A 12,255-nucleotide genomic window follows, 5' to 3' on the forward strand; every position below is an offset into this window, starting at 1 on the left:
GATTTTTTTTTTTTTTTTTTTTTTTTTTTTTTTTTTTTTTTTTTTTTTTTTTTTTTTTTTTTTTTTTTTTTGGTGTTTATTGTTTTTCCATGCGAGCTCGTTTTCTTATCAATGTTTAGCTATCTCGGATGATTTTGTCTCTGGCTTTGTGGTTAAGAGTATCGGTTTGTGTTCGGTTTTCAGTTTATCAATCTTGGGTCGCGTATTTTGATGTTTTTGATTTCGTTGCTGTTGCCTGTTTATGGTAACTGACTGGACACCTAGACTGAGCTTTCTAGGAAAGCTGAATTCGAATGGAATTAAATTTATTTGGCTCCGGTCTTCTTAATTTGTGCTTCGTTTGTGAAAGAAAAATCGTGGCTACTTTGTTTATATGGTAGTGCGTAAGTCGCTACAGCATTAATCCAAGCGTGTTGGGGTTGTTCTGAGCATTATCAGTAAGCAATTCCGCTCTTTTAGTCATCTAGATAACTTTCACCAGTCATTTACGAATTGAGGCTCGAGTTTTGACGTGGGTTTTTTTGATTGTGCCTGGATTTGACGTTTATTAATGTTGTCTAGAAATTGATGCAAACATGAGTTCATTTTCCATCACTCGGAAAAAGACTCCTTTCCAAAAGCACAGAGAGGAGGAAGAGGCAAAGAAGAAGGTATTTAGTCTAACTTGCTTGGTGAATTCCACTATCTGAGGCACTAAGATATATTGAATAGTCACATTAATTTCATTTCATTACATTTTGCAGAGAGAGGAGGATGAAACTGCCCGATTGTATGCGGAATTTGTGGAGTCATTTCAAGGAGAAAATGCACCTGGGTCCAAGACTTTTGTTCGTGGAGGAACTATCAATCCCAACGAGAAATTGAAGAGTGAATCTGAGGGTCAGTACCGCTACAAGTCTTTTCAACTCACTTTTTAATTACTGGCAAAGCTTTTAAATTCACAATTCTGTCTATATCAGCAATGTGGATAAATAGATAGTTTTTCTATTATTTTGGGGACACATTAATAAAAGTATGGGCCTTTTTATTCATTCCCGGATGGCAGGTGAAAAGGCCAAAGATGGGGTATCTGTTCCAAAGAAGGGAAGTAGGTAAAGAAATGCTTTTGATTAACCATATTCATGCTATTTTGATGAGGCAAAATTTGTTCGAAATTTCTGATCTTTAATGCAACAATGATGATAAGGTTGCACAAAATAGACAACTATATAAATAACTAGAAGACACTACTCTGATGTTGTCCAGCTATGCAGCTAAGCACATTTCCAATGCCTTTACTGCTTTAGCTATGTGAAAGAATTAGAGAGTTCATCATGACATGTCATTGTGCTCAAAGTTCTTTTTTCCCTTTTTCATATTACAATCTTGTGCAATGCAATGAATTATACAAATGCTTGCTAGTCAGTTGTGAGTTCGGATTCTTAAGTTCAGCTATCTCCTGTGATAGATTTTATTTTTTTGATTTACAAATGACTGCCTATTTTCGTATTACGGTTACTTTTATTTATGAGTGCAACTGTCAGTTTGTCTAGCATTGCAATCCTGGTATTCTGCTTCTCGCTCTACATACACAGATATAAAAAAGAAAAAGAAGATAATTGCAGTCTGTCTTGTAGTTTAAGTTTCATGCATATGTATTTTTCTGAAGATTTTTACCTGGTACATAGCTGATCCTTGCAATGTAAAGCTAAATAGAATCGATGCATTTTTGGCTGCTTCTTGCATTAGTTTTGAAATGGGATCTAAAATTGTAAAATTTAGATTTTATTAGGGAAATTATACATGTTTGGAATGATTTTATTCCGAGAGTTGGAAATGACTATATTATTAAAAGGTTTTAGACACTGGCTCTTTCTCAAGGAAAATTAAAATCCCAATGCCAGTTTTTGCCACTGCATCCGTACTTATTCAAAAAGGAAGATTTTAAAATCGTTATCAGGATAGAGAGATTTAAATTCATTTTATGCAATTAAGGAAGTTTCTTCTTTGAGGATCATTTGATATAAATTGAAGGATAAATCTTTGCATAACATAGACTTGAAAATTGAAATCAACAGACCTGAAAGTTCATCTAACTCCCCGATTTATTGAGAACCACACCAAGCTGGGCCTTTTCTCATTGATTTAGCATGATAATTTTGGAGTTCCAAAAGAAGGGTAAAAATTTCTTAGGGGAGCTCTCCCATGCTTGTGTCAAAGAGCCCCCCTTGTTGACTTTATGCCTATCTATGTGCAAGGAAAAGGCTAAATCCCAATTTTTTTTAGCTCATGTCTATTTTTTGATCTCTTGTGGTCTACTCTGCCAATGTCTTTTGGATGGCGTTGCCTATCCCCCTTTGTACTATCTCCTTACTATTATCTATATTGCTGTGGGGCATCCTTTTCCTAAATGTCGTGGTTGGATTTTTGGGAATCTTTTTGGTTTCTTTGGATTGAAAGAAACAAGCTTTTGAATGGCATAGACACGTATTTTGAATTTTTTTTGGACCAGGAACATTTTGTAGCACTCTCATGATGTGAATTTTACACTCCTTAGTACTCGCAATCTTTATTATCTTTGTGCCAATTGGAAGAATTCTCTGAAATCTCCTTAGCTGGGGTTTTGGCTTTCCTCTACTTATGTGTTTTCATATCATCTACAAAATTCGTTGTCTCTAATAAATGAAGTATATATCAACTTGCAAATGCCTTCGTGCTATTAGTCTCCCATTTGAAATGACATTTGAGTTTTTCCTTCTACTCCATCAACCAATCCTTAATACGCAAATTCTTTCTTGATATTAGTCTCCCTTTTGAAATAACATTTGAGTTTTGCCTTTTCCAACTCCTCCAACCAATCCTCAGAAGCATTGTTATACATCATAAGCATTAAACCACGACTTTAACTATTCCTTTGATTGAAAAACCACACAAAAGCTGCATGGTGTTGTTCTCTAAAGATCGATGAAAAACCCACAAAAGGTTGAATCTTTGTTTTAAGCAATTTCAAATCTTCTTGTTATATGGACACGAGAAAGAAAAATAAAAAAGAAAAAAGAAGGTTCATATCTTCATCATCAGTGTCCCAAAGAATATCAAGAAGGATACAGTACCATTGGCAGACATCTTGGTCGAAGTATTAGAAGGAACACAATATTTGAAGGGAAAGATAGAACTTGGGAGAAATGGGGTGCCTATCTGTTTCCACCAAAAAGCGGTAATATTTCCGTATAGATTGACATATAAAGAAAGTAATATAATGCTTTTACATTTTTACTTCCTTCAAAAGATGAAAACTGAACTATCTCCAAACAATCTCCAGGCTGTTGAACTTGTCTTGAAATATGATCAAATTTCAAACATGTAATCTTAAACTCGTCAAAGGCCTAATTTTAGGTGGAGAAGCCTCTAGGTTAAGCCTAGTGGTGCAATTACTTTTAGAACTAGAAGTTGGTGAAATCTTGATTTAATAAGGTGAGATGGAGATGACGAGAACTTGAGGTTCCTTTCAAAGCCTAATTTCAGTCGTAGAACCTCTAGGTTAACCCTAGTTGTGTAATTTCTTTTGAACTAAAAGTTGGTAAAAATCTTGATTTAATGGAGAAGACAAGAACATAAGGTTCATCTTTGAAGGGATTGATTGGGATGTTATTTCTTTGAAGAACAACTTTTGATTGGAGAGGCCCTTCGAAATGTTGGAATTCCTTAAGGCAATTAATGACTACTTGGGAGGCTTACAATCTTCAAGCCTAAATAGTTCATGTGATTTCTTCAAAATATATGGGCGATCTATTGTTGTTGAAAGGAATTATCAATCAAATATTGATATTATTTGGCCTTCACATATCTTGAGGGGTTCTTATAAATCACCTTGGAGTTATACGTCTTCAATCATTGATATTCTTGCTCCTTGTGTACAAAGACGTCTTTGTAATGGGACTCTCACTTCTTTTTGGCAGATTCATAGTTAAATGGTGGAGTTATTGCCACAATTTTTCCCGGACTCTTTTGTCTGCCTACTTTCCCCAATAATATGTTAGCACATGCTTGGATTTCTTCTCATAATTCTTAGGATTTATATATTCAACTTGAATGATTAGTAGGTGTCTGAATGGTTTGTTTTATCACATCTTCTTTCTGCAGTTTTGTTGAGATCGCCATTTGACTCCCTGCTATGGTCTCTTGATTCTACCAAAGTTTTCACAGTTAAATCTCTTTTGGAGATCTACTTCAGGATGTTGGCAATACCTTGAGAAACTTTTAATCAGTAATTTGGAAGGATTCCATCGGAAGAAAACAAGAAATTTCTTATGAAAGTTTAGTCTTAGTAGACTTAATACAGCCGATTGGTTCAACTCATTTTACTCTCCCCCCTTCATTTTGTGTTATGTGCTTTTCCAACACACTGCATCCGTGTCATCTCTGTGCACATTGTCCTTATGCATCTCGCTTTTGGGTAACAATGTTTGGAACTTTTGGATGGTTAGCGAGTTGCCAAAGGATTTTTTTAGATGAAAAAACTTGACTTTCATTGAGAAAAACAATGAAAGAATACACGACCATGAAAAGAAGGAAAAGCTCACGAAAATGAGTTAGATAACAAAAACGGCCTAGAAATAGAGGTCCAAGAAGAGAAATAAGACCAAATAAATAATTATAAAAGAGCCTTGAAACAAAGGTTCAAGAAGAAATATTGTAACAAAGGACCTAACATCACCAAAAGAATTCTTGAGGGTGTGACTTGTTAGAATTGATCCTGTGGATACGACAGAGAAGAAGACGGTCATCTTGATCAAGCTGATTTTATCTCCTTGGATATTCAGTCTAATATATGAAATAGATTCCAAACTATTATAACAAATATTAGAACTGTGATTCATCTTAAAACCATGATGATTCAAGAAAAAAAACCTTTCCTTTCAAAAAAAAGTTCTAAAATTCCCTGAGTAAGAACCTTTGGATTATCACTTATTCAATGACGGAATATCATGAAAAAAAGACAAAGAAACATTTATCCTTTTAACCAAAATAAGTATAAACGCCCTCTGAAGATTATGTTGTTTCTCCTCACCCTAACCCCCTCAAATAGGACACCTTTTTCGCAAAAATCACCCTTTATCACAAAAGGTGAGATGAAGGAAAAACTCCTCAAAACGCCTCCCTTCAATTTGTAGGGCTAACAAAGTTGAAGCTGAACACTTGAAAAAAATTGCGCCAGATAGCTCAAGAAAATCAACTCCACGTTATATGATCCATGTTTTCAGCCACCTTGCATAGAAGCCCAACCACTACCTCTTGTCGAGATCTGTTCCAAGTCGTTTACCCTTACATGCAAAACCTGCCATATGAAGAACTTCACCTCCCAAACTCTGGAGAAAATAGAACTACCCACCAAGGAAGGATTGGACGAGAGTTAGAAAAAGAACTACAAGAAAAACATTTGGAGTGGTTAAGAGTCCAAAGGCAGGAACACCTCTACTCGACTTAAGGTGAAAAGAAAAACATCCAACATTTCCCTATCGATCAACGGTTTGTAGAAATCCAAGGAAGGAGAAAACGTCAAATTCGTTTGATTGAGGAATGAAATAATCGGGTGGTTCCTAAAGGAGATAAGTAATAAAAACAAGGGTATAAGGAACAAAGGGGTCTATATGTATAAACTGATAAAGAAGAGAAAGAACAACACGATTGCTTTCCACAGTTTTTTGGAAGTGCCTTTTAACTCGTCATTAATCCACTCAAAGTGATGTGTACTTGCCAACAATAACCTTGTGCCAACATGATAGAATGGCCAAAGACATTTAGTCAACAGGGGGTGTGTTTCTTGTCCTAATATTCCAGATAACCTAAACCCCCCAAATTCATAGGCCTAGAACCACCTCCCAATGCACCAAGTGGGAACCCTTCCCTCATCCACTCGTCCAATAAGAAATCTCTCATAAGTTTCTTTAATTTTCCTTTCCAATCAAAGACGAGACTCTAAAATGAGACAAAGAGTAAATAGGGATGCCGCACTGATTGAATCAGGGTGAGTCTCCCTCCTTTGGAAAATGAACTCTTCTTCCAAGAGGTTAGCCCTTTGTAGATCTTCCCAACGACAAGGTCCCAAAAGGAACCGCCACTAGGAGAATGGCCCTGAAGGAAAACCTAAACAAGATAAAGAAAGACACCAGCTTCACAACCCACAAGGTTAACCCGTCTCCCGAGCTTGAAGGAGAGTCGCAATTATGCCAAAAATTTGACATTTGCCTATGTTAATCCCAAGGCTTGAGACCATCTCAAAAATGCTAACATACGATTTAGATTGATAAAGGTCTCTTTGTTAGAGCCAAAGGAAATAGTATCATATGGAAATTGAAGGTGAGAGCTTGTCTTCACCAATTTGAAAACACCTCCAAATTTTTTCCTTCCACCTCTTATGAAACCATCCTACTCAAAGGGTAAACCACCCGAAGAAAGAGGAAGGGAGAAAGAAGTTGCCTTGTCTAAGACCTTTGAAGGCACAAACCCATCCTCGTGGCTTACTATTGAGCCAGATAGAATAGTTCACATTCTTGAAACAACTCCCATAAAAAGTCTCCATGTAGGCCCAATTCCCTTTTTCTCCATCACCTTATCTAAAAAGACCCCATCCACATGATCTTAGGTTTCCTCAAAATCAATCTGGCAGATGATCCCTTCTTTCTTTCAAGCTCAATAATTCTCAACGTCCTCATTCACAATTAGAGATTGGTCTAAGATCTGCTTGCCATCTCCCCTTCGGGTGTCAGAGATTTTTGAGGGGAGAACCTTCTTAAGCCTGTTAGCAAGGATCTTAGAGATAATCTTACACACAATGGCAATAAGATTAATGGTTAGAGAAAAGCTGTTAGTGGGAGTTACACGTCAAAAAATTCTTGGCTGGAGTTCTACCCCTCTATGAGAATGGATCGTTTGTTCTTAGAATATTTTGGAGACTAAGTGGTTAGAGGCAAGGCCAATGTTTTTTGGAATTGTATCAATGCTCTCCTTTGGCTAATTTGGAAGGAGAGGACAATTGGATTTGTAAGATAAGAAACCATTGGTGGATTTTCTTTTTGTGATAGTGTACAACATTTAGCTTCCTGGTGGTGTTCCAATAGGACAAAATTCTTCTGTAATTATATCTTTACAGTGATTACTAATGATCTAGTTTTGGGAGGGGATTTCTCTTCACCGGCCCTTAGGTTGTTTTCTTTTCTTGTCCATTAAGTTTAGTTTATTATAAAAAAAGTATACCTTCACGAAGGTTGATTCTCATCCCCCCAAATAAGTATGGCTTAGCTGATGCTTTAGGCTGTGATTCTGTGTATTTTTATCAGAGTTTTTGTGTGCTTACAACTGCAAGATAGTTTTTATAGATTAAAGTTGGAACTTGGGGCCATCAATTTAACATTATGTTCGAAGGGATATTTGATCATAGATGAATTTGCACTTTAATTTTTCTTGTGCGTAACCAATTCAATTTAGATCATTCTATTAGGTAATTTAATCGACAGCCAGAAGTTTTTGTATTGCTTTTAGTGGGTGTGGGATCACCTAAATAAGGTTTAAAATTAGCTACGAGAACTGTGCTGAAACAGAATGGCCAAAATTGTTTGCTGCCTTCACTCCTTATTTTCCCTGGAGCAATCTATACTGAGTTGGTGGTTTCATCTTTGATACTTGGTTTGCAGATATGTGCCATCTTTCATTCCACCTCCATTGGCATCCAAGGGAAAAGAATCTGACAAGAAGGTATCTCTACTTATCATGTTTCTGCATGATTTTTGATCAAGTTAGTCCTTAGGAATGGCATTTTGTTCTGAACTATTTTACAATGTGTAGGAGCTGGACAAGCCAAAGGAGAAAGAAAAGGGGAAGTCTAGGAACATCGATCATTTTATGGAGGAGCTGAAGCATGAGCAAGAGATGAGGGAAAGACGAAATCAGGATCGCGAACATTGGCGTGAAGGACGCCTTGGAGAAAACTTAACAGTAAGTGTTTTTATTTATTTTTTATTTATTTTATCTCTCTGAGATAGCTGGGACCAAATTATTAGCTAGTTTCAATTTGTTTTGTACAGCTATAGCCTTTTGTTCTAATTCAGATAATAAGTTTCTATTTTAACTAAGTTAATATAACAGATTGTACACTATAATATTTCTCTTTTGTATATTCTATTACGTAATACATGCATGCATTCACATGCAGCACATATATTTCTTTATCTGAGTAGTGTATATATATATATATATATTAATTAATTATTTTTGTTATTATACTATCCTACTTAAGATTTTACTTATGTTTCTTCGTCAATTTTCATACTAATGTAACTTACTGAGTTTCTGTTCTTCGATGTCTAGCCATCTAGTCGTTTTGATGAACTGCCGGATGACTTTGATCCTAGTGGAAAGTTCCCTGGATCATTTGATGATGGAGATCCTCAAACAACTAACCTTTATGTAGGAAATTTATCTCCTCAGGTACATTTTTTCTCTACTTGTGTATCTTGTTTCTTAGCCTAGAAAAATATGCTATCTTATTTCTTCATCAACCCTTATAGGTTGATGAGAATTTTCTCCTTCGAACTTTTGGAAGATTTGGACCAATTGCTAGTGTGAAGATAATGTGGCCAAGGACAGAGGAGGAGCGAAGACGGCAAAGAAATTGTGGATTTGTAGCTTTCATGAACAGAGCTGATGGACAGGCTGCAAAGGATGAAATGCAAGGTTTGTTTTGTTTTGTTTTGCTTTTTAAATTTATTTTCTGGAGTTATTGCCTCATAATTCTTGTTATCTATTGAGTATATTTATGGTCTACTGTGGCATTTCTTTTTATTATCAATAATTATTAATGAAATTTGCTTGTACATTATCAATTGTTTTCATAGTCCTATTGTTTTATGTAATAATTTTGATTCTTAAGATACTTCACTCACGTTTCTATATCCTGGTTTTGGTTTGGGCTCCATGTTCTATTCCATCCAGAGACTTCACGTCTTAATGCCATTTAAATAACGTAAAAGATTTTCTCTAATTAAGCATTGCTCTAGAAGCTTGAACCTGAGACCTGGACTTGAATACCTGCAACCAACAGTGTGGATAGAGGGTGCTCTTAATTTTGCTGCAAAAGAAAGACCTTCGACCAGGCTTACCCAGCAATTCATTAATAAATTTTCTTTATATTGATAATTTGAATTATTAAATCAGTAAATGACTCTATGGTACTAATTTTTATTCTCAAGTACTATGTTATCTTACTATATGGTTTGCTTCGTCATTTCAAAAACATTGCTTTTTAGAAAATTGACTTATATCATGAAGAATTTATGTTATACCCTTAATCATATCTGGAGAAAAACAGTGTAAGTTGAGTATTGATTTGCAGGAGTTGTTGTTTATGGGTATGAACTGAAAATCGGATGGGGAAAGTCTGTCGCTCTTCCATCCCAAGCATTACCTGCGCCTCCTCCAGGTCATATGGCCATTAGAAGTAAGGAGGTTCGTTGTTTCTACTGGATTTACATTTGAAGGAAGTAAGAGCAATTCGACATCTTTTGATTTCATCTTCTCTGATTGACAGGGTGGCACTGTTATCTTATCTGGCTCATCAGGACCGCCAGTTACTTCTGTCGCAAACCAAAATTCTGAGCTGGTTGGATTCCTTTAATTTCAACCTTAACCTCCATTGTTTTCTACCCTTTATGATTGAAATTGATTGTGAAAATGTTATGTTTGCTCGTTGAAATATTAGTGCCTTTTTATTATTATTATTTATTATCTCTCTATCTAGATAGCAATGGATTTATTTTCATTATTGCCTAAATCATTCTCTAGAATTTGAAGTTTTTTTTTTTTTTTTTGACAAAAAGAGGAGTATTTTGGTGGATATTTGAATTATTATTTGATCTCGTCAATCTGTGGGCATTATCATTGAAGCCTTATTTTAGTTCTTACTGTCAGGATGTCTTCATTTAATATATATTGGTTGTGTGTTGGGCGGCCATTTATTATTGAACTGAGTGTTAATTTGGAGTTGAGCGTTTATGAAATTCTTGTATTTCTAAGCAATGGTTTGCCCTAGCTAAAGTCTCTTTAAGTAGATTTGAGCTCAGAAAGCATAACGCACTGCTTCCTTGTCTAAGGAGTTACTATAGGGAGCAATTTTTATTTACTTTTTTTTTTAACTCGAGATATTTTAGCTTATGGCACCTTATCCTCTGAGGCTTGCATTGTCTCGATTGAATATGGCCCCTTTCAGCTTGTTGCATTTGGATGTGAGTCCAAATTTGTTGATGTAAAAAACAGTGTTCAGTGTTCTGTGCCAGAAAGGGAACTAAGGCAATTGAATTTTCCTGTTCAACACATTGTGAAAGATGGAGTTAATCCTCTGAAGGTATGTGGGTAATAGGCCTTACCTACTCCTGATAAGGTCAGAGGGTAATAGGCATTGCCTTAGCCTTTCCTACTCCTGATAAGGTAGAGGGTAATTAGCACTGCAGTATTATACAGAAAAGGCAAAAACCGGATAGGGCAAAAATAGGATAGGTCAAAAACTGGTAAGGTCTGGTCATAGGTATGAGCGTAAGGTCAGGTAGTCATGATAAGGTAAGGTAGGATAGAGCTGTTTCCCTGTGCCGCCTCTACACATTGGGAAGAGCTTTTATTGCAAGACTTAATAAGATAAGCTGTTTCCCTTACTCGCCGCTGCAGTAGCAGTCACCGAAGGAAGTTCCACTAAGCCTTCGGTATTGGTGCACAGTGGATGGTGCCTTACTCGTCTGATATGAAGTAACCCCTCCAAGAAACCTTCACATCAGAGTCTACACTTATCGAGAAGTGTTTTTTCGTAAGGAGTAAGGTATTAGCTTATTTAATTACTAACGTCAAACCTCAGTATCTCTACCCCGCCCAACATGAGTATAGTGCAAAAACAGGTATGAGCGTAAGGTCTGGTCAGGTAGGATAGGGTAAGGTAGGATAGGGTAAGGTATGAGCGTAAGGTCAGGTCATAGGGCGTAAGGTCAGGTCAGAGGGTAATTGATATAGCAAGACTTAAACACTTCTCTAGCCTAAGCAAAGATATTAAAGATAGTTGTGTATCCCTTCACATCTGTGTCTAGACGTATCGAGAAGTGTCTTTTTTGAAGTAGTAAGGTATAAGACTTACTAAAAACCACAGCAACTCTACTCCGCCCGACCAGCGGGATGTAGCGATGAGTATATGAATACTGTGGCTATATTTTAGTTATAAATTCTTGATATTGGAGTATGAGTATGATATCTTTTTGTAGAAAATGTCTCTCTACTTTCCTTGTAGTGTGTTTGTTGTTGTTTTATCTTGTTTCTTAGGTATAGGTATTAAAGAGTTATTTTTCACTTTCAGTCTTTAATAGGTCAGAAAAGTGTGTTAGTAGTTTTTTAGTCCTCATAAGGGTAGGTGGAGGTGGGGGGTACTTTTTTTTATACCTTTATTCTCTATATCCGAAATTGGATTCAATTGTTCTATTTTCTTTACTGTTGTTTAACTGGCGTTGCTAGGTTCTAACACCCAACATTCCTGATATTACTGTCGAACCACCTGAGGAGGATCATCTCCGCCATGTCATTGACACTATGGCTCTATATGTTCTGGATGGAGGTTGTGTCTTTGAACAAGCTATTATGGAGAGGGGTCGGGGTAATCCTCTCTTCAACTTCTTGTTTGAGCTTGGTTCAAAAGAACATACATACTATGTTTGGCGGCTCTATTCATTTGCTCAGGTAAACGTTTTATACATGGTCATCCATATCATCATTCATAAACCAAGTGTCTCTACTTTATAGTTTACATGTGCTTTCTATTTGTACTTGAATATAGGGGGATACTCTTCAAAGGTGGAGAACTGAACCTTTTATCATGATAACTGGTAGTGGAAGGTATGTTAGCCTGAAACTATTTGCAGGGGTGGTTTCCGGATCTGATTTATTAATATAGTAGTAATGGGTGTCAAACCCTCGATCAATGCCATAACTGTTTATTATGTTGAATCTGCAGATGGGTTCCACCGCCTCTTCCAACTGCTAAAAGCCCAGAGCTTGAGGAGTCTGGTCCCACATATGCTGCTGGAAGAACCAGAGTAATTGTCACTCTAAGAATAGGATCTTATTTCTATCATCTCTGTGTCTTGCATTTTACTGAACTGATTTTTTTTTATCTTCTCTCTCTCTCTCTCTCTCTTTTTTTTTTTTTTGGGGGGGGGGGGGGGGGGGGGGGGGGGGGGGGGGGGGGGG

At 36.5% G+C, this 12,255-nt stretch overlaps 1 protein-coding gene across 4 annotated transcripts in view; it reads left to right on the plus strand.

The window, feature by feature from the left end:
* The window catches only part of LOC111491876 (protein RRC1-like), a 17,258-nt gene that overhangs the window by 713 nt on the left and 4,290 nt on the right, over window positions 1–12,255 (plus strand). For 2 of the 4 annotated variants that reach the window (XM_023140947.1, XM_023140946.1), the window contains exons 2-13: window positions 562–650; window positions 744–879; window positions 1,046–1,091; window positions 7,674–7,734; window positions 7,825–7,974; window positions 8,347–8,466; window positions 8,547–8,712; window positions 9,371–9,483; window positions 9,566–9,637; window positions 11,524–11,745; window positions 11,843–11,901; window positions 12,020–12,101. In XM_023140947.1, coding sequence (XP_022996715.1) covers window positions 576–650; window positions 744–879; window positions 1,046–1,091; window positions 7,674–7,734; window positions 7,825–7,974; window positions 8,347–8,466; window positions 8,547–8,712; window positions 9,371–9,483; window positions 9,566–9,637; window positions 11,524–11,745; window positions 11,843–11,901; window positions 12,020–12,101 — 1,302 coding nt within the window. In that variant the 5' untranslated portion in view covers window positions 562–575. Of the gene's footprint in view, window positions 1–561; window positions 651–743; window positions 880–1,045; window positions 1,092–7,673; window positions 7,735–7,824; window positions 7,975–8,346; window positions 8,467–8,546; window positions 8,713–9,370; window positions 9,484–9,565; window positions 9,638–11,523; window positions 11,746–11,842; window positions 11,902–12,019; window positions 12,102–12,255 lie in introns of those variants that run through there. The other 2 variants (XM_023140945.1, XM_023140948.1) reach the window with 2 other exon arrangements.

This window comes from Cucurbita maxima, unplaced genomic scaffold (assembly GCF_002738345.1).
Source record: "Cucurbita maxima cultivar Rimu unplaced genomic scaffold, Cmax_1.0 Cma_Scf00017, whole genome shotgun sequence".
In the NCBI taxonomy this organism is placed as follows: Eukaryota; Viridiplantae; Streptophyta; class Magnoliopsida; order Cucurbitales; family Cucurbitaceae; genus Cucurbita; species Cucurbita maxima.